The sequence below is a fragment of the Podarcis erhardii genome (assembly GCF_964252035.2).
Source record: "Podarcis erhardii genome assembly, chromosome: 2".
NCBI classification, from domain to species: Eukaryota; Metazoa; Chordata; class Lepidosauria; order Squamata; family Lacertidae; genus Podarcis; species Podarcis erhardii.
Window position 1 is genome coordinate 50,052,944 of NC_138498.1, and position 26,816 is coordinate 50,079,759.

The following is a 26,816-nucleotide window of genomic DNA, read 5'->3' on the forward strand; positions in this document are numbered from 1 at the left end:
CTACTGAGGAAATCTATCTGCTCATTGCATTATTTTTAATATTTACCTATTCTGTATGCACAGCATGCTCCAGCACAGCAATTTTAATAATAGGTTAACACAAGAAGTCTCATTTGACCTTCACTTGTACTCCTGGCCTGATTTATTTGCCAACCCAGCAAAAATTTAATGCTTCGTTAAGATTTAAAAAATCAAAAACCAAAGCCATGTGAGGGGAACAACTCAACCACACAGTAGCAGCACTACAGAGCACATTTCTGTTTAGATCATAGTAGGCAGCTTGGTACACCCATTACACTGTGCTGCTTCCATACACATTTGTATAGAAGGTGTTAACAATGCTGCATTTCATGTACTCTAGGCAAAACTTTCTTCTTTCAATGAAATCACATCTTGCCTGCAAAGCAACATACAGTCCAGGCAAGTGTTGGCTTACAGCCGATATCTATTTAAAGTTGATAAGTTTCAGGGTTTTTTCAAAAGCCTGACTGGATATGTTATTATTTTCTAAACTCCGATAGCAAAACAAAATATGCAACCTAGAAATGCAGAGGGTGCTAGTATTTCTTGTGGTGCATGAAAGGATAGCAAATTCTGCCATTTTATATGTACTGTCTCGCTGAAATGCTGGAAGATTTCTGACTGGTATTTCCCTTTCATAATTTGCTATAAAAGACTATAATTGTGTTTTGTTTTAGCTGACTACGATCACTAACATTAAAGTGTTCAAAGGATGCCATATAGAATATTTCAGTACTTCTTGCTACAATACTGTAAGGTAAATCAGTATTGTCAGCCCATGACTGATGGTGAGGGATGAAGGGAGTTGTAGTGCAACAGCACCTGGAGAGCTATAGGTTCCCCAATGCAGCAGCAGTAGCCGCCACTGGTTTTATTATCTTGCATGTGTTCCCAGCATCAGCTCACACCTAGTATCTGCCACTAAGATTTTCTTTAACTCCTGTTTTTAAAAAATGCTTTACAAAAAAGCTCTTACAGGTAACCTAGCTTTTATGTTGACCTCACAAGTGTAGAGTTCAGGAGTATCTTACTTGCATTTTGATCATGTACATGTTTAAATCTCAGTGTGATTTGCTTTTGAGCAAATAGAAATAGTTCCAACTAAGTGTGCACAATATTGCAGCCTTGAAGTAGTAAATCAAATCACATCAAAAGTGAACAGCTTGCGGGACAAGAGGGAACATATTTTTAAAAGCCACTTCTTTCACTAATAAGAGCCAAGCAAAAGCTAGGCTTTAATTCATCAGTCAGCCAACCTACATTTTGACTTCATTAGAGTTCCTTAGAACAAGGAAGTTTTCCCCTTCAAAGGACAGCAACCTTAGTAACAACCTTCAGATTTGATTCACTGTTTGTTTTCTGAAATCTCCCTGCACTTTAAAGTCTGGTTTTAAGTATCAGGTTTGCACTTGCAGTAATACAGGACAGAGAATATAGAAAGGATACTCCTAAAAGCTTAGATGCAAGTGTGGAATCTTGCGGGTCTAAACTCCTTTGAGACAAGCCTGAAAGGGAATCTCTCAATGAAAAGCAAAAAATCGAATGAAGACCTGCCTTGCAGCTGTCATATTGAATATGCCTATGTCCAAGGATGTAGGAGCACCATCATCTTGGCTGTGACCACACATCCTGCTCTAGTGTTGTAGCAGAGAAGAGGGTGTTGCAGTGGGACCCAGCAAGCCTTAGTAGCTAGTTCTTTAAGGAATCCCATGCCACCTAAGCCACTTTGGGGTTTTATACAGAAAGGCAAGTTAAATATTTAACATAAAAATAAACATCACTGCTTGGAGTTGGAGTGGATTAGTATTCCTTCATGGCATGCATTCATATAAGCACTACAGGCTGATTTAAGTGGGAGGAAAGCACTGGACCATTCTGACGGAGAGCCCAGGTGATAAGAGAAACTGCTGGGTTAGCTGTTGGACAGTGCCTTATTTGGTGTGCTTACAGCCAATGTGGTGCCATCCAGAAGTTGCTCAGTTATGACTCACCATTCTTGACCACTGGCTATGCTAGCTGGGCCTGATGGGACTTGGAACCCATATGGAGAGTGCCACGTTGGCCACCCCTGGCTTACAGCAAGATCACTAGAAGAAGAAAAACGTTGACAGTCAACCTTCTTTTTTATGTATCCAGTACAGGACCAAACAACTTGAAGATGGGAGGCATACCAGTGAGCGACAATCTGATTTCTTCCCAGAGCAGTGAATAAATTACCTTGTTTGAAAGAGAAGAGATTTCCCAGCAAGTGGGGAAAACAAGATTCCAAACCGGAGAGGAAGGCTGGCATAAAAGAACGTTACTAACTCGTATAACTCACCTGTACAATCTATACATCTGCTGCTTTAATCAATGCACAATAGTAATAAAAATATTTGCTTTTCCATTTCTAAGAAGATTATAAAGTCAAGACATTTTTAGTAATCTTTAGGCCAGTTCTCAGACTCAGCATCCTAGGAACATGGTGGCTCACTAGAACAAGCATCCACCTGCCACTGTGCAGAGAACATAATGCGACAGATAATATGCACTTAACCTGATTTATGCAGTCCTTTGCATTTTATTTGCACTTTTTATTAAGTGTATGTGCTGGCTTCTGTATTCCACTGCACTTATAGGATACCTAAAAGACTGATCTTGTAAATTGGGTGTTTGTTAGCTCATTGAACTGGTAATTCCTATTTAAAATTCCCAATGAAGTTCAAAGGTTGACTGAAATTCTGTTTTTATTAAAGTACAACCTTGAACTGTTGTCATGAAATTGTCTTGCCATATATTACCACCGCACCCCCAAGAATGATAGCTCTTTTGTGTTTTCACACACACTCTGCAAACATGCAAGAAAAAGTTTCTGTATGAAAGAACCTCTTACACCCTTTCTATAGACTATATACTTCCTGCAATTTAGTAATCAAATGTTCTATGAGTTCTCTCATTTGCTCTGAATCATCCTTCATGGAATTTCTCCAAATTCCTCAGTATATTGCATAATTCATCTCGTCTTACTGACAAGAGAACTATACAATTCCTGTATTGCTACTGTGCCAATATAATTGATTTTCTCACCTTTCCGACATGCTTATGCTATACCTTTTTGCTTGTTTCATTGCTCCGAGACAAAAGTACAGCTACATGGTTTTAGTACTATTATTGCATAACATACCCATTTATTTTAAAGAAGTCAATAAATGTATCATCATTATTTGGGATTACTCAGAAATTTCGACATATTCATTTGCCTATGTATCTCCTGGCTACTGTGTAAAAACTGCACTGATTTAATAAACTGTGCCCAGTTTTGGGGCTTCAAAGTAGTTTTAAATTGCTTGTTTTAACAGGAAAATGTAAACTTTGATTTGTGTGTTCTGGAAAATATGAATGTCTAAAAGCCCACTTGCTCCTGGTAATTTATATTCTGCTGCAATTGGAACTGAGATGGGGTAGAGTTCAGGATCGATCACTGTTCCCTGGAGCATTTGACCAGCACCAGAAGCAGCAGCAGTCAGTGATAAAGGTCTCCTGCTTAGAGCCTACAGCAACTATAATAATGCCATGATTATATAATGGGAAGGAAATTTGGAAGAAACTACAGAGCTTTCTAAAACAACTGAGCCATATGCCTCTGGCAGAATGCTATCAGCTAATTAGGTCATTTCTAGGAAAGTCAGATTTGTTCCCAAGTTTCTGAAATCTTATCAAAAAGATTGATTTCACAAGAGATATTATGGGACATATCCCAAACAGCTGGTACAGTCTATTCATCCCAAGTGGCAGTGTTGATGAGCATTTCCCCCCAGAAAAGTTAACTGAGAAAGTTTGTATTTTATTGATGAAATACTAATTCTGTGCATTGATCTTCATATTGTTTTGACTGGCATTGCAAGTAACAAGCCAACCACTAGAAAAGGCAAACCAGTATGCTGCCCATGGATTAATTTTAAGTAGATGGTTGGTGGCCTTCCTTTGAGTAAATTCACTGGAGCAAAGGAACTCCAACTTGCCATTTGGACTACAGTGGTACCTCGGGTTAAGAACTTAATTTGTTCTGGAGGGCCATTCTTAACCTGAAACTGTTCTTAACCTGAAGCACCACTTGAGCTAATGGGGCCTCCTGCTGCCTCCGCTGCATGATTTCTGTTCTCATCCTGAAGTTCTTAACCCAAGGTACTATTTCTGGGTTAGCGGAGTCTGTAACCTGAAGCATATGTAACCCGAGGTACCACTGTACACATTGTCACTCATAATTCCTTGGCTGATCACAGATGACCTGATGATCACAACACCAGGCCCCACAAACACAGCAATCACCCTACCAAAGAATTCAACACATTTGCAATGCTGTCAGGCCTCCACTGGGAGCTGGAGGGTCACAGATTCCCCACCCTGGGCTCTTGTTTCATCCTCATTATGTACTGTCTCACTGAAATGCTGGAAGATTTCTGACTGTGGTATTTCCCTTTCACCCTTTTATTTTGCTATAAAAGACAAGAATCACAAAAATGAAACTCTGCAGCAACAAATTCAGATACGATGGGATACAAATAACCAGAAACCTTAACAAACTATACCTCCACAACTACAACATCATGTGGCGAGAAAATAACAAAGACCTGAGGAAATGGAACACCAACTTCACCCTCTCAGACAAAATAGCCATGATACCCCCCCCCCCAATTAACCTACATATTCCAAGCCCTGCCAATTTGGATTCCCTCAACCCAACTCTATAAATGACAGGAAAAAACCAAACTTGTTTATTTTCTCACACAAAAAGCCAAGAATAAGCCCCAAATACCTGCACCTCCCTTCCTCTGGAAGGGGAATCCCCAATATAGAACTATACTACATTGTCAGCCAAGTGCACCCCATACCGTAATCGCATACATACTAGTAGACAAAATGAAACAATGAGAATACACAAAGATAGACACAGCACACATTCCTTCAAAACATAGCCACAGCATACATTCCTTCAAAACAAAGGAAAATCCCCACAACACTAAACAGGTTCACACAGTCCATGCTCATAGCATGGAACGAAAAAGTAGGAAAACTATCCCCACTAACCCCCCTGGCATAACGCAGCCCAAAACATCTAAATAAAAACTTGGCAAGCCAAAGGCTTACACCGCCTAACAAACATCTTCAAAAATACTGTATTTTTCACACCATAGGACACACTTTCTCCCTCCTAAAAAGCAAGGGAAATGTGTGCGTCCTATGGAGTGAATGCAGGGGGGAGGCAGGCGGGAAAAGCCCTCAAGAGCCGCACACAAGCTCCATGCGCTCTTGTGGGCTTTTCCACAGGAGGCAGAAGGGACTGACTGGCCGCATCAGTCCCTTCTCCCACCTCGTAGAAAAGCCCACAGGAGCCACGCACCCTTTAAAGAGTGCGCAGCTTCTGCGGGCTTTTGCGAGAGGTGTGGGAATCCCCCACCTCCCAGAAAAGCCAGGAGAAGACGTGCAGCCCTTTTAAAGAGCGTGCGGCTTCTGCCGGTTTTGCGGGAGGTGGGGGAATTCCCCCACCTCCCGCAAAAGCAGGGAGAAGGTCTGGGAGAATCACACAGGCTGCCTGCAGCCTGTCTGCTGCTCCCAGAGCTTGGGGGGGGGGAATCATATTTTTCCCCTTGATTTCCCCCTCTGAAAACTAGGTGCGCCCTATGGTCAGGTGCGCCCTATGGTGCGAAAAATACGGTAACAAACCCATACTGACACAATGCAAGACAAACTAGGGGACACCCAAATACCCTGGCTAACATGCTACCAGCTGCACACCTTCTTAAACAACCCAGCAGTAAAAGCAGCAGCCACTAGGCCTTTGACCATCTTTGAAAACCTTCTCCTGACAGGAGAGGGACATGGCAAGGGGAAGGTATCCGCAATATGCAAAATATTACTCCAGAATCCCACAACCCCCCTCTTCTCAATCAAAAAACAATGGGACCACGACATAGGTTATGAAATGTACCCTACCCAATGGACTAAACTGTGGTCTAAACGTCCCTTTAAATTCATCACAGCCAAAAGAAAGGAACTTGAAACTTATCTATAGATGGTACCTAACACCACGGAAGCTGGCGATGATACACCCAGGAACCTCACCAAAATGGTGGAGAGGTTGCATCTCTACAGGCACATACCTCCACGTGTAGGGGGATTGCCCCAAGATCCAACCCTTTTGGTCATCAGTCCTACCTTAAATATGCAAAATAACTAAACAGGTATTAGAAGCCACCCCAGAACTAGCCATATTGAATATTTTCCAAGACAATAATACATACTCAAACTAGGAAGAGCTCATAAGCCACCTACTTTCAGCAGCCAGGAACATTATATAGACACTGAAGGGACCCATCAGGAGTGAATATGCACTATTGGTACCAAACTGTATGGGAAACAGCCCTACTAGATAGAAAATCTAACCCACAAACTGAAACTAGCACAGGGACAAATAAAAGAGGACACCTTCACCCTGGTGTGGCTCCCCTTTATTACACACACAGCCTAACAAGAAACCACTGTCAGCATACAAATTGATAGGGCTATCTTGACCCAACAACTCCTCCCCCTCACACATGCAAACAAAACTCACTGCAGTCAACTTAAGGCAACCCTTGGCCTCCAATCCCTCTCACTGCCAATGAAAACTAATAAATGAATAGAAATAGAACCTACGCACGCAACGCTGATACAAAAACCTTACACAGACACTATGTAAGAGAATGAAAGTTTACTACCCCCTCTTCCCCATGCTGCCCCTCTCCACCTCTCTTCTCCCCCAACCTTATACCGACTACAACATTAATGTCTCACATTGAATATAACTGATCTGTAGAAAGGACTTTATGATCTGAAAACAGAGGTGATGTATGTACTTTTGTAAAAAAACAAAAAAACAAAACCCAAAAAAACTTTAATAAAAACAATTTAAAAAACAATAATTCCTTGGCTGATCTGCTGGTGACTATTCTCAAATATATGTGTGTGCTGCTATATATGAGCCAGAGGAATTAAGCAAATCAAAATTATTTGTGCAGACATACCCAACTCTTCTAATGCTGGTCTTAAAAACAACAATATAAAAATTCAACTATGAGTTGTTAATAATAATAATGATGATGCTTATTTTTATACAGCGTCCATACACTTACTAGGAATCAATGATCCTGGAATATATTAAAGTATTTGTGTCCACTAAGTATCAATACAGAAAAACAGTTCTACAGCCTTTGCTGCTAACATCACATTTCTCATTTGCATGTGAATTATGATCTCATGCTCACCGTCCATTACAGAAAATAACACAGAGACAGTTTTGACACCAAGGGTGAATCATTCTAACACTATGAAGTGGAGAATGAATAAGTTAATCCTTTTCCATCAATCAAATTTGGTAAGCCCTATTCATTGCTTAATTGTTTAATATACAAGCTTTTCAAGTGTCTGAACAAGCTATAATATAATGTTATAGACTGTCTTGGTTGTCTCTTAGGGCAGACCCAGGTCACTAAGCCTGAGTTTCTACAGCTGCTGCCCTCCATGAACCACCATTAGCAGGATTGGCAGCAACAGCAGCAGATAGGTTCTATGCCACTATACAAATACACTTACACTTACACTTACAAATACAGTGGTACCTCGGGTTACATACGCTTCAGGTTACATACGCTTCAGGTTACAGACTCCGCTAACCCAGAAATATTGCTTCAGGTTAAGAACTTTGCTTCAGGAGGAGAACAGAAATTGTGCTCCGGCGGCGTGGCAGCAGCAGGAGGCCTGATTAGCTAAAGTGGTGCTTCAGGTTAAGAACAGTTTCAGGTTAAGAACGGCCCTCCGGAACGAATTAAGTACTTAACCCGAGGTACCACTGTACACTATACAAACACATTTTCTCTGAAAGGTTTCCACAATTTTGACTACTAGTGTAGATAGTAACTGTGCGGTGTGCCAGCCCTCCTTCAACCTGGGAAATTGTGGTTGTTCTATCAGCCAGCCCCTGTGTTGAGGAAAAGATGAACAAAAGTCTCTCCTCCAGACTTTTCTACTGATCACGGTGCCTTGAGCCCTGTGAGTACCAGTTTCCTAGCTAGGTTTGGCCCAACAGTCAGTCTGGATGATTTTTTTCTTTCAAAAACCCATCCTAAATTATGTAGCCATGACATTTAATAGACGTTTTATCACCAAACAGCAATGGATTAATGCACGGAAAATGCTCAATTACAGAGACCATCCTGAGAAATCCTTTGAAGTTTTGTCAAATGTTTGGACTTTGTTCAGTGAATGTATTGCTTTTTTTAATCTTGGGCTCACACTTCCTATGGGTGAAAATGACAGAGTAAAGTAGCACTGCCAGTGCAAACTCACAAGAGATAGCTAGCAAAAGTTTCAGCTAGATGCAGCTAAATGCGACTGAAATCAGTAGAAAGTGCTGAATTAAATGTTTACAGGGACTACTTTTTGTAGGGCTGTTGTGTTACAAATGATAAAATGTAATCTGTTTTTCAGGTGAAACATTTTTATGTCTACTTAATTAGAGTGTAAACATTGCCCGTGACCACAATATATGAAAATTACAAGTGAAATATGAAACGTAACACCAAGCCAGCAATTATTGACCAATTTGTTAGAATCACTAAAGTTGGGAAGTAAAAGACTCCTGGTGGTAGGCAAATCCAGGACTCCAAAAAATGAAATTGATATATCAATAAACTCTGCTTTATCACCAGTCTCCTCATAAAACTTTATCTTTGTATAAGCTTAAGGCATCAAACTGCCCTTCCATTCTAATCAAAACTTGATAAATTCCATTTCTGTGACCCAGCTGACAACTTCCTAAAGAATTGTAACATAGGTTGTACCAGAGGTTTTGCAAAGAGCTGGGGAATATACAGGCCCATAGAGTAGGCTCCCCGATTCGGAAGGTGGTTCACACCTTCCACCAAACACAGGTACGAGCGGCCTCTGCAAAAACAATACAAGTGCTTGTGCAAGTGTATGTGTACTTCTTCGTACAGCTCAAGTACTGTCTGCACAGTTACAAACTACACACTCATTCAACACTACATATGAATAACTGCAGGTACACTTGTGAACACAGGAACAAAAAATGTACACTCGTCGGATGTAACATGTGAGCACCCCTTAAATCATCCTGACTTGTGGAGAGCAGTAAAAGTGGGGAGGGAAGACGAGCATGTGTACTCGCCCCTGCCCATCATACCTGCATGCTAAGTTAACCTGTTTTCCAAGATGTCTTTTGAAGATCAAGAAACCGTAGGTTTTTGTTTTGAAGGAGCAGAATACAAGTTGATACACCAAACAAGCAATAGTGTATCAGCAGAGGGCGAGGAACTTGCTTATAAACGTCCTACAGCATTCTTCTCCAGGGAATGGAGAAGACAGAAACAGGGATGCCTTTGAGGCCTGGGGGAACAGAGATGGAGGAAAAACCTCTAGCAGCAGGCTGTTGAATATTACCCAAAGACTCTCCATGATGCAGCTGAATTGCAACCTTTCTTCATCTTACTGGCCTGCTAGCCTTCCTAACCTGTAGGCTAGGATGTTACAAGAAAGGCCTCACTTTCTAAAGTCAATTCTAAGGTGACCCAAAAGGTATGGCTTTGCCCTCCACAAGACTGATAGTAAAATATGTCCACTGCATGCACTGTATCACCTAGGCTGCATTTACATTGCAGTTTGTTCCATTTCCCTATCTGTTAATTTCCACAGTATATTTGAGCTTTCACACAACGTAAAAGCCACTTTTCCATATTATTTGCAAATAGATTTTTTTTCTGCATTTTTCTGTCCTTTTCCATTCCATGAAATGGAAAAGAGCACTATATTTGCACAGAAATCCACTATAGTTCCAGAAGTGGCTTTTACATTGGATAAGTTATAGTATAATATGGAACTTACAGGGGAAAGTTGTGAAAACAATAAATTGTCATCTGATTGCACCTAAGGCTGCATTTATTGTGTTAGTTTTACTTATACTAGTGCTTCTCTCTTGATTTCCAGAAGTGATTTTTACATTATTTGAAAGATCACATAAAATGTGAATACCAACAAGTAAGAAAACATTGGCAAGATGGAATAAAGTGCTGTCTAAATGCAGCTGTAATGTAGATCTGTTAGCCCAGGCAAAGAAATAGATTTTCCTTACCCTTTCAGAGAATGGCCTGCATGATTGGGGAGCTATATTTACTATGTTGAAGAATAGTGAATCCATGGAATGGTGGTTTTAAACAATCAGATTAAAGGCAGAGGCCTGGATTCAGAATTCCCATGAGTGGAGTTCTGCTGGAAGAAGAAGCTCTTCCCCACTGCAGCTCCTTCAAAACCTGTTCTGGAGGATTGGTGACACTTTGGAATGGTGTTGGAGATGAAGGAGAAATAGACAAATATTGTGAGTGTCCTCCAGTTATTGAGCCCTTCCTTGCACAGAAAGAATACTCTGGGTCCAACCCACATGACACACATACACAACCAACTTTTACAGAAATGACAAGCCCATAACAATACAGGAAACACGAGATAAACTAGGGGACACTCCAATGGTGGCTAACCCACCACCAACTACAAGCCTTACTAAACAACCCAGCAACAAAAACAGCAGCTAGCAGGCCACGGACTAGCTTTGAGAAACTCCTCCCAACAACAGAAGGACACAGTAAAGGGGTGGTCTCTACAATATATAAAATACTACTCCAAGACACTACAGACCCCTTTACCACAATTAAAAACCAATGGGAGCAGGAATTAAACCATACCAAATGGTCTAGACTATGGTCTAAACCAGTGTTTCCCAACCTTGTGCCTCCAGCTGTTTTTGAACTACAACTCCCATCATCCCTGACTAGCAAGACCAGTGGCAAGGGATGATGGGAATTGTAGTCCAAAAACAGCTGGAGGCACAAGGTTGGGAAACACTGGTCTAAACCACCATTCAAATCTATCTCAGCCAAAAGACGAGACGTTACCCTAAAACATATATACAAATGGTACCTAACACCACAGACGCTAGCACAGATATACCCAGGAACTTCATCTAAATGCTGGAGAGGCTGCACCACAATAGGCACATACCTCCACATGTGGTGGCAATCCTTCTGGATATCAGTGCTGGAGGAAATTTCCAAAATAACAAAACAGGTAATAGAAAATAACAAAACAGGTAATAGAAGCAACTCCAGAACACGCCCTATTAAATATCTTCCAGGACAACAACACACACGCACACTACAAGAAATTCATAAGTCAGTTACTCTCATGCGGCTAGAAATATCATAACTAGACACTGGAAGGACCTATCAGGAGTAAACATAGACCACTGGTACCAAAATGTATGGGAAACCACAACACTAGAAAAGCTAACCAACAAACTCAAACTAGCATGGGGAAAAGCTACAGAGGATGCCTTCACCCCAGTGTGGTTCCCCTTTATTACATACTCAGCACAACAGGACAATGCATACAAATCAATATGGCTAACCTGACCCAACAACTTAGCCCTCTTCCCTCACACCAATAAGCCACACCACTATCAACTAAACACAACCAACCAAGCTCGGGAACCCCATACCTCTCGCAATATCAATAAAAATAAATAAATACACAAAGGACATGCCCGTGTGATGCTGACACAACCCGCCCCCCACATTAAGAAACTGCAAGGTGTCTATGACAAAAATGTCTCTCACCAAACATAATCGAACTGTGAAAAAGACTATGAATTGAAAGTGGAGACAATAGATGTACCGTTCCGTTTAGTTTTTTGCTTTGTAACACAAAAACCCCCAATTTTTTTAAAGGGAGGGACCTTTTGTATTTCCAAATATTCTGAGAGATTAAAATTCACAAGCATTCCTCAGTAAATGAGCTGCTACTGAATCACAGAATCATAAACTTCTGGAGTTGGAAGGGCTCCCAAAGGTCATCTAAACCCCCTGCAATGCAGGAATCTCAAGAAGCAGTTTACCAACAAATTTGTTTGTTTGTTGTTTTGAAGTGGTCCATGTTCCAGGGAAGTCTGAGTTACTAGGCTATTCCTTAGGGGTTGCCAAGGCCTATTTTATGAACTGTGAGCAGCCCATTTCCATCCAAGCTGATCGTAATAAGAACGCTGTAACATGTTCACTTGTTCCCCTTTCCCCTCCACGTCAGATTTTCCTTTCCTAAAGTTGTAAGCCTAAGGGCAGTGACTGTTTTTAAAATATTTTAAAATAAGACACTCTGAGAGTTGTTCTGGCTAAAGAGCTTTGAAAAAAGAACAAATGAAATATAATAAAACAAATAAAATATAAAATAATAAAAAAATTTCTTCCAGTAGTACCTTAGAGACCAACAAAGTTAGTTACTGGTATGAGCTTTCGTAGAGGATACTTTTCCGACATTATGTTTCCATACAGCCTTAGATAGGAGTATGTATGTTCTTTTCTCCAAAATGTAATTTCAGGTTCAGCCTTAAAAGCTGTTACAATTTTCATACATTATGTAGCAACCTTACATATATTTCATTTTTTACTTGCAAGGGAATTGTCTGGATGAATAGTACATGTATCTACTTGCTAATGGACTCATCATCAACAGCAATGCTTTAGGAGCAATTCTGTAGACTTTTCACAAGTGATCCTGAAATTGCTTCTCACATTCCCCATATCTGTAATTTAAAAATAAAACCTGCATTGGCTGGAATGCACATAATGGCTTTTAACTCCATTTGCACTGAACGCCAGTACTGAGATGCGCTTTGTTTCAGCATCACTTAAGAAAGCGTTTGAAGTTGTATATAGTGCTGATTTAGAAACAGATATTGGTGTACTTGTGCAAATGTCTGGAAACATGGTGGGAGCCTTCCCACACTCTAAAACATATAATAGGAGAAGCAGCCGTTTGGCTTGTGTACTTACCTGCACAAGGTTTTGCAGCTCTGAATAGACCAACCATATTTTTTCCAGTGTGCTTCTAACAGCTTTCACAAGAGGGAGCTATTCACCTACAGTAGTCGAAACACACTGAGTCAGTTGAATAAATACTTGAAAACTATGGCAAAACATAAAACCAGTACCTTGTTTTTCACCCTTGTTTTAAATCATTTTATAACTTCATTAGAAGTAAATATTTGAGTAAAAGCAACAAAGAGCTTTATAGCACATTAAACACTAACAAATTTATTATAGCTTAAGCTTTTTGTGGGCTACAGTCCACTTCATCAGATGCATAAAGTATCCTGAAATGCAGGAACATATATACAGCTGGTGTGTGGGTAAGCAGAAGGAAAAACAATGTAGAAAAGCATGGGTGGTGATCATTATTATTATCACTCACTCTTCAGCCACACTCTAAACCATGTTTACTCAGAAGTAGAACTCTCTCTCTCTCTGAATGCTCTCAGGTAAGTTGGGCTAGGATTGCAGCCTATGTGTGTTAATTGGTTATCAATGCCAGGATGTCTGTGTTATCAACATTATTTTGTTTTTGTCGGGTGGCGCTGTGGTCTAAACCACCGAGCCTCTTGGGCTTGCCAATCATAAGGTCAGTAATTCGAATCCGTGCAGCAGAGCGAGCTCCCGTTGTTTTGTTCCAGCTCCTGCCAACATTGCAGTTCAACAAAAGCATAGCAGCACAAATAGGCATTGCTGCAGCAGGAGGGTAAACAGCATTTCCATGCGCTCTGGCACTCATCATGATATTCCGTGCACCAGAAGCAGTTTAGTCATGCTGGCCACATGACCCGGAAAAGCTGTCTGTAGACAAACACTGGCTCCCTCGACCTGAAAGCAGAGATGAGCACCGCATCCCATAGTTGAATTCGACTGGACTTAACCATCCATGGGTCCTTTACCTTTTACCTTTGTGAATTACCAGTTACCTACATAATTGTCACTTTCTCTGTACTTTCTGCATTTTATTTCCCTCTCATTTCTGTGTACAGTCCCTCTACTGACCATATACCTGCAACAAAGGTTGTACTATATGAATCTGACTAAGTAGTCCACAAAAGCTTATGGCACAATAAATTTGTGAAGTGTTCAACATGTCAAAATACACTTTCTTGCAAGACAATTTAAGATGGTTACTTCTCTGGAGAATATTTTAGTGTTTCTTAAATGCAAACAGCTACCGTAAGTTTTAATTAAATGTCAAGCTGCAAAAGAGATGAGGGCTGCTATCCTACACCCACTTACCTATGTGTAAGCCCAACTGAACTCAGAGGGACCTAATTCTGAGTAAGCAGTTAAAGCCTTATGCTGTAGGAGAGCTTAGCAAATTTGACTTGGGTGAAATATTTCTACACAGCTCTTAAGAAGCAGGAAAGTTGAAGCATAGGGCATTCCTGAACATCTATTCAGAAGAAGGTCCCACTGAATCAGCAGTTGGAAGGGGCCCAGCTGTCTGCACAACTCAAAAGTTCAATGGGGATTCATTCCAGGCTTAGAAGGTTTGTGAGGAGCCTCCACACAGAGGGGGCAAATGCAGCCTCTCTATTCAGCCCTTAGGACTCTCCCCAGCTGACACTCTTTCTCCTCAGGGCACGCCCTTCACTGGCCCTGTTCTGCAACCACCTCAGGTGCTTTTGCCTGGCTGGAATGTGTCTTTGAACTGTGATAATGCCTCTTGCTTGCTTGAATGCAGGGTGTGTGGGTGTGGGTGTAGGTGTAGGTGTGTGGGTATAGAAATCTTTGAATTGTTACATTGCTGGAATGCAGCCTGCTGTACAAAGGAAAGAATCACACCTGTTGCTCTACCCACTTTTCGCCTCTGGCTTTGCCCACCTTTAGCATGTGGGCCCCGCAAAGCTTGCTTGTGACAGAATGTGGCCCTCAGGCTGAAAAGGGTCCCCCACCCCTGGAGTATAGGGTTGCAGCCTTGGATACGTCCGGAGACAGCATTTGGCCTAGAACTATGTCTACAATTGCCAGCATGCAATCAGACAAATAAATGGATTGCTATTACTGGTGACTGAAAACGTTAAACTAGGAAAAAGAGAGAGAGATAGAGAATTAAAGTGATAGCAAAATTAACTGATGGTATTTGTTGTTGCTGCTGCTGCTGAGTTTAAGATACTGTCTATGGAAGGAGGGCAGTGATTTCCATCCAGGTGTTCCATTCATTTGTTAAAGCAAAGCAAAGGCTTTGTAAATAAATGGTATTCTATCAAGATGCATGATCAATATGCTGAAGCCAAACCAATACATCCAATTCTCATAAAGTCCAATGAAATTTGCAAGTTACAACACACAATGAAATGCTTGTGTGGGCAGGCTTCTGCTTGCTCTGAAAGGCTTTCTTTTCTCCTTGTCTGGCTGAAACAGCATGAACAGCTCACATACTGAGCTGCCCATGATGAGCTCAACTTCTTTACTATTTGCTTAATACAAATCTGCTATGCAGACTTCCCTCTAATTTTGGGGAGTAGAGGAGGCCTAGCATCTTTCTGCAACATCACAATCCTATATACGCCTCCTTGAATGTAAGCCCCATTAACTTCAATGGGACTTGCTCCCAGATAAATGCATCTAGGATTGCTACCCAAGTTCTCCCTGGTGCAGCGCACGCCGCTTGCCTTTGTACATTGTAGCCTTAAATTATTGAACAAATTGCCAACAGCACAAACCACTTGGACTCTGCTTTGATATCTAAAACTTTAGAACAGTAGGTTTAATAATACCTTGGAGGTGGGTTCAATTCTTTTCTTCCTTTGCCCCAGCTGTGGATTCTTTACAAAGTCTGCATATGGAAAACACCCATGTCAGTATATTTTAGGTATAAATAAGGACACGCTGCCCCAGGGAGCAACCCATTTAGAAGCTAATCATCAAAGTCTACTTGTGGCTGAACTTTCACTTACATGAAAAAGAGCCTTTAAAAGGCTTTCACCTGTCTGTATTTCAAGTGCACTATTAATGAACTAGCAACCTTCTCCGGGTGTTTTCTAGCTGCATTTTCAAATCAGCAAAGTCCCTTCCTTCCAACCATAGTGGCTTCTCTTGTTATAGACAGAAAAGATTAGTAACTTGTGAATCTGATTCTCCTGAACAGTTTTTATGCAAACACTGAGCCCAGAAAGGATTGCATTCATATTATTCCCGATAGTAAATGCAAATAAAGCAAATGGCCAGATTAACTGGAGTTTTGCTCAGTACCTTTTGAAAGGTGCTAGAATCCTCAGCAACTAGCTGATCTGCCTAATCAGAGGATTCACACAGTACTGGACCGGACCACTTTTGAACAGAGGTGAGGTGCTGCGTGGCTGAATGTTCCGCCTGTATCAATATGTACATGAAGAAATAGCTCTCCCTTTTCATGCAGCCTTCTCCCTCATGCTGGCTTTGACCATGGGGAAGATTTCAATCATGCACTCGCCACATGCATTCCAAACATATGCAGTGCCAAGAGAGCTGTGCTAAGTGATTCCTCTGGATCTGTATATTGCTATGGAAGAAAGTTGCAGAGCAAGGACTTTTCAGGATGATAGCTGGGAAGAGCATCGTTCATATTTATGTGGCATTTCCAAAATGACTATTAGAAAAATACCCACTGGCCAGTTTATTAATATCTGCACTTAAGGTTGCCACCTCCCTTCCTAACAGATTCCTGCACCTTCAACAGCTGAACAGAATTGAGAAGCTCAGCAGCCACACACATAATCAGCCACACATAATCAGGAAGCACCTACTGAATTCAGAATAATGTTCATTGGTACAAACTATGTTTTCCAGTCCAGGTATGCTTTTCTGTGAAACGACTGTTTTCTTTGTGGGGGACCCTGTGCTGTTTTGTGCTCTGATAGGGCATGTAACATTTAAGATACTTGAATTATTTCCTGGATTAAATTATGAGATGGCTTTAAAATATGTGTATGGGTAATGAAAGAATTAAGTCTAGCTGGAAAGAGTTTTGTTCTTATCTGGTTCCTTCTATCATGGGCATTTCACACCTCTGGTTTGTCTTGTATTGTTGCATTTCTAGGACAATTTATATATTTTCTGCATTGGGATGGAAACTTTGCCCACCTTCTCAAAGCTTGGCAACCCTCAAGTGGGAAGGAACTGCATCATAGCCCCACCCATGTAGTTCCTGCATACAAACTTTTCTAGAGAAACATGGAAGAAGCTGCAGGTGACCTTTGGCGTTGCTGATGACTTGGCAATTTGTTTTTAAAAATCAAGGTTTATTGAAGTATTTTAAACCAATATTCCAATGACTGTAAATTCCCCAGGATTTAGGAAAGAAGAGACTTGGTTATACTAAATAAATGATTTGCATTGTGGTAAATTATTTGCAATATAATGATGCAGTTTTAACATTGAGGCAACAATTTCTACCACAATCACAAAAAAGAGGCATGAAATTTTACAGGCAGAAATAAGTATGTGTGTGTGGTGTGTGCACACACACACACACAGAAAGAGAGAGCGCGCACAATGTTCTGGTTGGTTTTTAATATAACAAAGAACAATGTACAATTTCTTTCCATAATTAGTCAAGTTACACTCCAAACTCCCTGCTACCCCATTTGTTTACCTCTAGCTTCTATAACTCCTTACAAACATATTTTAATTTTAAAGTGAAAGGGTTGTTACTTCTGTTTGGGAGTGAGGTAGTTCTTGTATGTCAAGTAGAAATTCAACTGGTAGTGCTTTCCCCAGCATGTGAAGAACAGGGGGTAGGCAGACTTCAGGCTTTCAGAGTCCACTTTGTTTTCTACTATAACCTTCAGATCTGCCAGGAGTGAGGTACAAAAGACATATTCTTAGGAGTCAAGAATTCCAAGCCCAATAGTTTGTCTTGACTACCAGAAATGAAGAGAGTCCACAGTCCTTCAAGACACAAAATCCAGTACTGGCTATCCAAAAATTTATTCATTAAAGTAGTATGATACACAGCTTATCTACTGTAAACTACCCAGAAATCTATCCTCAAATCCCTTATGCCTAACCCAAGAGAAGACAAAATAAAAGGGAAAACTTCACCCCTTGAATTTCTGTTTAACAGAGTTTTTAAAGGTACAAGAATCCTGTCTGAGAGATAAAACTGTAGCAAGCCTATTCTTAGGTTCCCAAGATATTTAGCAATGGATTTTTTAAAATCCTTTATTTCCTTCTGCCTAAAGACAGCTCATTAGCAGCACGCTGGTAAAATATTTTCTGTCTCTAACCTCTGGCTTACCTTGGAGTAAACCCCACTGAAGCCTGTGGGAATCGCTTCTTAGTTGAGCAACACAGGATTGTGCTGTTAGCAGGATACATTTTCCTTACCAAATGCACTGTTTCCATAAGAAATGTGAAAGGCTTACAGTGTGATTCTAAGAGCATTTGCTTACGTAGTCCATAGTGTGTGTGCAGGACAGAAGCCCTCATAGTTTAAAATATGGATATTCCTAAACTGCAGATCTCTTTGGTAGTTTAAGAGTATTAACAACAAAATATACACATTTGCTTGTCTCTGCATTCCCTATTGTGTTCTACTTGCATTTGAGGAAGACTATCTCTCTCATTGCATCAACTTACGTGCAAGTGATTTTCAGGTTTCTTCATGTCAATCATACTAGTGGAAAATTCCTCCATTCATTTAAAAAGATAAACAGTTCTAACTTTCAAATTTGGTTAATGCGACATCTATTACTGGCTTGGGCTGTCAGCATTCCAAAAAAGGGATATCACCCTGATCTCCAGCCTATCAGGATGCACTAGGCTGAGCCTTGGAAGGGAAACCTAAACATTACAGGTGTATAAGTACCAGAGCTAGCCAGCACAGATGATGCACCTGTCTCAGGGAAAGGAGTAACACAGGTGTGTTGAAACTTGGTCAACTGCCAGAGCTAGATTATGAGCTCATTTGATCCACAGATACATTCACCACACCGCTGCAGCCCGCAATTTCCTAACATTGGGCAGGAACCTCCTGAAATGAACATCTACTATGAAAATTTCTTTCATCCACAGAATATTCCTAGTCCACAGAGACCTACAAACTTTGAAACCGGGGACTACAATGCTACACCCAACCCTTACTTGTGGTTAAATGGACCTTCCATTAACAGTCCACCTTACCTACCGGGAACCAATGGCAGCCCATACATCCCCCCAGCCTATGGGATGCAAAGGCAGCTCTTGCCTAACATGCACGGCTTGGCAGGGAATGAAATGGGCTGGCTCCCAATGCCTTCTCAAGAAGAGCTGATGAAGCTGGTCAGACCACCTTATTCCTATTCTGCGCTCATTGCCATGGCCATCCACGGAGCCCCGGACAAGAGACTGACCCTCAGTCAAATCTACCAGTATGTCGCTGACAACTTCCCATTCTACAACAAAAGCAAAGCTGGTTGGCAGAATTCCATACGGCACAACTTGTCTCTCAATGACTGCTTCAAGAAGGTGCCCCGGGATGAAGATGACCCAGGTAAGAAGACTTTTTAATAATAATTTCACCCCTCAGCCTCCCTTAAGAGGACAATCGCCCATAAGTTCCCCAAGGTATCTAGTAGGCTAAATGTGATTCTGATCCAGTTTCCAGCAAAGCACAGGCAGAGTCCTATGAACCTTTGAATGGTAGCTATGCTATTTGTCCTCTCCTTCGCCAGACTTGATAATCCTAAATTGCTCCCTAATACCTGTTTGTTTGGTTACCACCAGGGAAATAAAGTTATTGGGGTGCCAGGCTGTGGGGAGAAAAATGGTTTGCTTTTGGAATCTGGTGATGTGTCTAAAATAATTTTTTTGTAAGATTCTACAATCCCTATTTTCTATAGGCTCCCTCCCTTCCAAATTGCCATTCATAGCAGCAATTTAATACCCTTAGTAACTTCTTCATTAACCCTTGATCCTATGACTTTAATAGTAGGTTGATTCAAAGACATTGGCAAGTGATAATCTTTTCCATGCTGTGAAATTCTTTGCTTGTTGATTAAAGATCACACAAGCAACCAGGGCTGTTTTTGGGGGGTGGGGGTGTCTGGTCCATAGGTGGCCTAGAATTCATTAGTTCCTTTGTCTTGATTATAAAAACACTTGAGCTGTTTTTTTAAGGAACTCACTTTCAGGGCTGATTTCTTGTTGGGTGTTACTGGGGGACACAATCACTCTGCCTGCTTGCTGTCTTGCCTGAGGGCAAATAGTGCCTTGTCTCAGTAAAATCTGCTGATGTTAATGAAGGGTTTGTAAAGTGTTTTTGGTGGTGGGGGCAGGGAATGGAGTGGGCTATTAGGACTGAAATACCAAGTTGCATCGAAGTAAAAGTTCAGCTTCAGTTTACCTAAAGCCTGGACAGGGGCTGGCTATAAGGATCTGGACAGATTTGAATACAAGCAGAGAAGCTCTGTCTTTCTTACAGGGTGTTTCCCAATGTGTTGCTTTTTCTGAATCCAAGCCAGAATAAGCCCTGAGAACCATCTCTTTGTTGGCTGTGATTTATATTTACATTCTGCTGCTCTTGTTCTAACAGGGAAGGGCAATTACTGGACTCTGGATCCGAACTGTGAGAAGATGTTTGACAATGGAAACTTTCGGCGGAAGAGGAAGAAGAAGTCTGACTGCAGCGCCAGCACAGCGTCTCTTGCTTCTGACAAATCGGAGGACAGCGCCTTAACTGGCAGCCCCAAGGCGGCAGCAGAGCACCAAGACCTGCTGGAGAACTCATCTTCTGGAGCAGACAGCTCCCCTGAAAAGAGATCTCCACCACCATCTTCCACCACTCCCTGCCTCAACAACTTCCTGTCAAGCATGACAGCTTATGTGAATGGGTCCAATTCAGTCAGCCGCTCAGTGGCCCTAGGACTTGGCACCGATGCTGGTGACAAAATGGGACAGAACGTGGTAGGCTTCAACTCATACACCCCTCTTGCCAACATCTCCAGCCATGGCAGTGGAGAGCCATGGTCCAATTCCATGTCCTCTGGTCATCTTGGCTATGGCAGCTCAGTTCTCAACCAGTTCAACAGCAGCTTTTACAACAGCCTCGCTGCAAATAATACTCTATATTCCAGAGAGGGAACTGAGGTGTAAACAGAGGGAGGTCTTGTGGAAAGAGGGGAAAGTGTAAGGATACAGGGAGAGAAAATATTGTCGGGAAAGGTGCTTCACGTTAGCCCCCTCACTTTTTTCAATTTATGTTAAGATACACCAGAAAGGCATCTCTGTCCTGGCCAGTGTTTTCAAGTAGTGGTATTCATAGGCCACAGAGGTTTCAAGCTGCACTGTACAGCCATGACTAACAGCAGACTTCCGCTTGTCTTAGGATCTGTACAGGACAGCATATCATTTTTAACTCCATAGTAATCACTGCTTCACTACTTTCTGACATTAAAACAGAATGGAATCATCACTTTACACCTAAGACTGCCTTGGAAAAGCGACTCTTCTATTGCTTGCTCACCATACAAAGGGGGGGGGATGACTAAAGCTTCATGAAATGGTCTTGATTCTGCTTTCCTGCTTAACTGAAAACAAGGCCTGGTTTGGTCATTGGCAAGTACTTTTAAATCTCATTGATTTTCAATTGGAGAGTTGATGCTTCTCAGCTAAAACCAATGGGATTTAAAAGAACTTAACATTGACCAGATCATGTCCATGAGATCTGCTACTTTCTTCAAAATATGCACATGCATTCTGATGGTTCTGTGAAACATGATATAACAACACTTAAGGGGGGGGGAGTGTAACAAAGGGTAGGAAGTACTAGAAACTTCTGTTCCTTCTTAATAAAATCCATATTTAAAAGCCTGGCCTTTAATCTTTTATGTTTACAGATGTGAGGGTAAAAAGATTTCGGAACAGGAATTGATAGTTTGGGTCTGTTTCAAAACCCATTACTATTACTGGTATTTAAAAATAAATAAATCTAAAACTCAGTTTGAAGTCATGCTAGTCCAGGTAGCCAACCTGACATAGAAGTTGTCACTGATAATTTTGTTAGCATGGTGTTTGGGTGGAAAGGTAAAATTTCTATATACTCGCCAAGTTTCAACACTGCTATTTTATGAGAACCTAAGAATCTTTCATGTTGGTTGCTACTGCATTTTCCAAGGGGGGGAAAGAAGCCTTTTTATTTTACAGTTCTTAAACAATCTCTGTCCACGGTATTAACACAAATGGGGCATTCTTTTATTTCTTTTTTTTTTAACCTGAAGGTTAATTTATGTACACCTTTCTTATACAATACTGTAAAGCATAAACTTGGGGCAGTTTTGCAGTGCAATCCTATACATGTCTACTCAGACGTAAGTCACATTAAGTTCAATGGGCTTTACTCCGAGATAAGTGGGTAAAGGATTGCAGCCCTAACAAATGCTCTCTGGCAAGGTTGCCAAGGGGACCTTTATGTATTATGACGACAAAGAAAACACTGTCGCTTGATATTTTTATTCTGCATATTTTGGTTACAGTTTCATTAAGGGCACATGCAGGGAAGTATTTTTTAATAAAATATTTGTTTGTAAAAACTGTGTGCGTATTGTACTTGAAGTTGACAGTAAGTGCCAAAACAAATAAGATGAAAATGGATTATTGTGATGTTCTTCTGACAACAGCTCAAGATCTGGAGATTTAACTTGTACTTAACTTGCAGGCTGGTGGGGAACTAGCACAACAAATTCTCATTCAAAGGGCCAAACAGGGCAACATTTGCTTGCTGGCTCTTTAATATCAGTGAGCTACATGCCCTGATCACAAAATAACACCTACAAAGCAGGACACAAATGTCTAATGGGTCAGCTATAGTTATCGCATACCACTTCCCAAACTTAAAGGCCAGTATTAAGTTGCATACAAAAGAGTGACACAAATTGCCTAACTAGTGAAAGAGGGAAATACATAATAATGATCTAGCTAAATTAAATTAGTCCCGATTATAATGGAACACAGCCAACCGCATGGCCTTCCACTGGAGTAAGATTTGACTGCACCATGCTCAAAATCTGTCTCTGGGCGAAGGATGTTGTCATGGCTGTTTATGAGTAAATATGTGTTTTATGCAATGTAGTAGTAGTAGTAGTAGTAGTAGTAATAATAATTAATAATTTACTATTTATACCCCGCCCATCTGGCTGGGTTTCCCCAGCCACTCTGGGCAGCTTCCAACAAAATATTAAAATACAGTAGTCCATCAAACATTAAAAGCTTCCCTAAACAGGGCTACCTTCAGATGTCTTCTCCCAGACACCTGGGAGCGCTTTGCACAAGCGGAACTTCCACTTTGTGCACAAGCAGAAGCCATTCTGCTTGCTGACTTATTTAGCTGAGTACGTCCTGTCTGGTGGAATACTGACTTAACTTGCTGCAGGCATAAAGACTCCCTCCCAGCCACAGAAAGCTTTTTGATCCAGCAGAGGGATCCCACTGGAGGAGAAAGGAGAGGCTGACAAGACTGTTGGCAATCTCCTTCCCCCTGCAGCCCCCAGCACAAACTCCCACCCCTGGTCCAGTAGGTTCCCCAGCCCTCTGGAACAATGGCAGAGTGTTGCTTGAGGCTACAGAGGGAAGGGGAATCATCAAAAGACAGCCTCCACTCCCTCCGCCACTGGGAGCAAAGTCTAAATCCCGTCCATTATGTAAATGAGTTGGTCTACTGTAAGTTGCCTTGAACACTCTGAGAAGCTGGGGGTTTATTACAGTCCTGCCTGAGAGTGCTTGGGTGGGTGGAGAACAATAACTTTAGTCAACTATTTACATAAAGCGTAAAGTGTGAACGTGCATTAATCCACATGTCTGAAAAATGAAAGCATGCAGAAAGGAAACGTGAATGTTTTATGCAACAGAAGCAGTAAAAAAAAATCCCTGCCGTACTGCTTAAGACTAAATGCTTTTCCCACTTGGAAGCTCCTCCTAAGATTTTCCATCTGCCAAATCAAAGCACTTACATGACTCCTGGGTTTGGGTATCTGGGGACAGAATGGCTATCCTGCATCACTTTACCCCCATGTCCCTGGTACACTGATATCCTGCTGAGTGTTAGCTCCAATGGTCCCTTTTAAGGCTGCATATGCAACCTACATTTAAAGCACATTTCCCCCCCTCACAGAATCCTGGGAACTGCAATTTGTTAAGGAGGCTGGCAATTGTAGCTCTGGGGAGGCATGGGGATGTGCTTTTAATGTAGGGTGTGTACAGGAAATGCCAGCTGAGAACTCTCTCATGTGGCCTCAGATTTTCCTGCGTGCTTTGTGGAAATTAAGATTGGCAGCAAGCCTTTGCTGGTTTGGGGGAGGGGGTCTGGTGGATGACTGACCCAGCCATGTGCTGGGGCTGGCCTTGATCATGCTCATGCACATGCTCAGCTCAGCTCAGAGCCTAGTGGGAAATCCACCAGTGGTCCAGGCCTACCAAAGCCAGGGCAGGGAGTGGTGAAATGGGCCTGCATGGAGTTCCATGGTATTCTGCAGTAGTTTGTTTTCTCTGCCAATCTGCTTGTGCAAGGATGTGAGTAGTGGGGTGGAGCATAAAAAAGGGAACAACCTAGATGAACAAGTGCTCTGGAGAGCTCACTAACCTGCAGTGCCCTTTTCCTGCTACCCTTCTAGGCAATGTGAAAAGTATTGCCATGAATCCTACCATGAGGGGCACGGTAAATAATGTGTGCCCGAATGGTCCATGAAATCAACCATCACTATTGACTAAACGACTAAACAACAACAACTGCTCTAAACAGCAGGAAGAACTTTCTGACAGAAAGAGCTGTTCGGCAGTGGAATGGTCTCCCTCAGGAGGCTGTGGGCTCCCCTTCATTGGAGGATTTTAAGCAGAGGTTGGATAGCCATCTGTCATGGGTGCTTTAGTTAAGATTCCTGCATTGCAGGGGGTTGGACTAGATGACCCTCTGGGTCCCTTCCAACTCTACAATACTATAATTCTGGAAAGGAGAGGAATATGGTGGCATCAGTTCTTCTGCCCTCAGGGGCACAGAAGCACCTCTGAGAAAGATGATCTAGGTAATAGTTCATATTGCCTCAGTCAAGTATTCCTGAACATTTTTTTACATACCATCATAATAACATGCTCAAATTGTGCATGAGTGAGTTTTGATATATGTATTCACAGATGGAAAAGGGTAACCCAAGGTGGGTAGGGTGAAGGTGCATTGTAGCTAATGGAATAAGGTATAAATCTCTAGATTTACTTTCTACATAGCACTTCTAATTTACATTTTTAAAACAAGTTCTGCTCGGCCTTAGAATTGTACAGCTGGGAGGGATCCTGAGGGTCATCTAGTCCAAGCCCCTGCAATATAGGACTCCAGCCCACATAAACTGCTGTGTGAATGCAGCCTCAGATAGTGCTTAGTCAACACATTCTTAGAGGGTTATAAAGCATATGCAGAACTACTTCGTTACTGACCCTCTAAACTAATCCCTAGTTTTTGTTTGACTTGTATGTCATGACCTTCCAGCTTCAACTAATCCAACACACACAGGTGTTGGGTATTGGCAGGTGTTGAGCAGTCAAGGTCTATGTACCCTTTCACCTCTCTTTTTAGGCTGAGGAGGAGGAAGTCTCTAAGCAAGTAGGAAAGATCACCAGGAAGCATTATGTCAAGGAAGGTTGTCAGGCGAAGAAATCGTTTCCACTTGAATCTGTGCACAAACTAATTGGCACACTATCCTCCTCTCTGCAAGAACCTGTCACGTCAAGCAAATGTACAGAAGGTACATGTTCAAATGAGCTCTCATGGAATATTCAGAACAAGTGATTTCCATGCCAACAGTTTAGGACTTGGACAGCTTTCATTTGGGTTTGGTGTATTGTTTTGAAATGCTCAGGTTGATATACAATACCTAAAGACTTAAATCAGGGCTGTGGATCTCCCTGTTGGACTCTCAAGTCCCATCATCTCATTGGCCATGCTAGCTGCGGCTGATGGGAGCTGGAGTCCAGCAACAACTGGAGGGCCACAGGTTTCCCATCCCAGATGTGTGCTTTTACAGCTCTGCCCTTCTTGGTAGCCTGCTAATATGCTTCTAAACAAATCTTTTAATATGCTTCTAAACAAAACTTTTTCATTTTAAGCATAATTATTATGGCAAAGGCTGTATATTGCTATATTGTTCCAAAGGATTTACTAGAATACATGCTCATTTATCTGCTGAGAATATTGGGACCCGTAAGGGCTCCAGTGCTCTCTCCTGTTCACAGAGGCAAACATGAAACATTTAATAACCTTGATCTTGGTCTGGAAGCTGCAACTGGTGCAAGGTGCTTGACTTCTCACTGGGGTAACTGTTTACCCAACTGTTTAAAGAATGGCACTGACTGCCTGTTAGCTCAAGGGGCTAGTTTTGGTATATAAAGCCCTATACAGCTTGGGACTAAGATACCCAAAATATCACCTCACCCCTTATATTCCCAATCAAATCACTATGCTCCGTAGTTGAGGACCCCCTGCAGGTACCATCTTTTCAGGAGGTCCATTCCTCACAAACTATGGAACTCGCTGCTACAAGATGTGGTGATAAGCCACTTGCTTAGATGGTCTGCAAGGGGATTAGACAAATACATGGAAGATAGATCTATCATTGGACATTAGGCATGGTGGCTAAATGGTTCAGATGCAGCAGGGCACTAAATTACAGTTACTATAGTGAGAAGGCTAGTGCCCTTGGGTTCTCATTGCAGCCTTTCTTGAGGTACCTGGTTAGTTTCTAGATGGACCTTTGGTCTGAACCGGCAGGGCTTTTCTTATGTACTTGAGGGACAAATATCCTTTGGAACTGCCTGTTTCTTAGTTTCAGTGGATAAATATTTCTGCTGTATTGATGCAGAAGCAGCAGCCCTATACTTAACAATGAATCCCAGACCCAA

The 26,816-nt window shown here is 41.7% G+C and overlaps 2 protein-coding genes and 1 long non-coding RNA gene across 10 annotated transcripts in view; 2 read left to right on the forward strand and 1 right to left on the reverse strand.

The window, feature by feature from the left end:
- DOCK2 (dedicator of cytokinesis 2) overlaps positions 1 to 3,343 on the forward strand; it is a 249,904-nt gene extending 246,561 nt beyond the window's left edge. For all 4 annotated transcript variants that reach the window (XM_081852013.1, XM_081852016.1, XM_081852014.1 and 1 more), the window contains one exon: positions 2,158 to 3,343. In XM_081852013.1, the coding sequence (XP_081708139.1) occupies positions 2,158 to 2,229 (72 nt within the window). In that variant the 3' untranslated portion in view covers positions 2,230 to 3,343. The remainder of the gene's footprint in view (positions 1 to 2,157) is intronic.
- LOC309336455 overlaps positions 1 to 26,816 on the reverse strand; it is a 65,548-nt gene that overhangs the window by 33,079 nt on the left and 5,653 nt on the right. For 4 of the 5 annotated variants that reach the window (XR_014154011.1, XR_014154012.1, XR_014154013.1 and 1 more), the window contains exons 2-3: positions 15,695 to 15,753; positions 12,933 to 13,018 (exon numbers count right to left, since the gene is read on the reverse strand). This is a non-coding gene — a long non-coding RNA (uncharacterized lncRNA). Of the gene's footprint in view, positions 1 to 12,932; positions 13,019 to 15,694; positions 15,754 to 26,406; positions 26,489 to 26,816 lie in introns of all 5 variants that reach the window. The other variant, XR_014154010.1, reaches the window with a different exon arrangement.
- Positions 18,806 to 22,424, forward strand: FOXI1 (forkhead box I1). Its single transcript, XM_081849369.1, has 2 exons — positions 18,806 to 19,428; positions 20,470 to 22,424. Exons 1-2 carry the CDS (start codon positions 18,855 to 18,857, stop codon positions 21,027 to 21,029), a joined length of 1,134 nt encoding a protein of 377 aa, XP_081705495.1. The 5' UTR covers positions 18,806 to 18,854; the 3' UTR covers positions 21,030 to 22,424.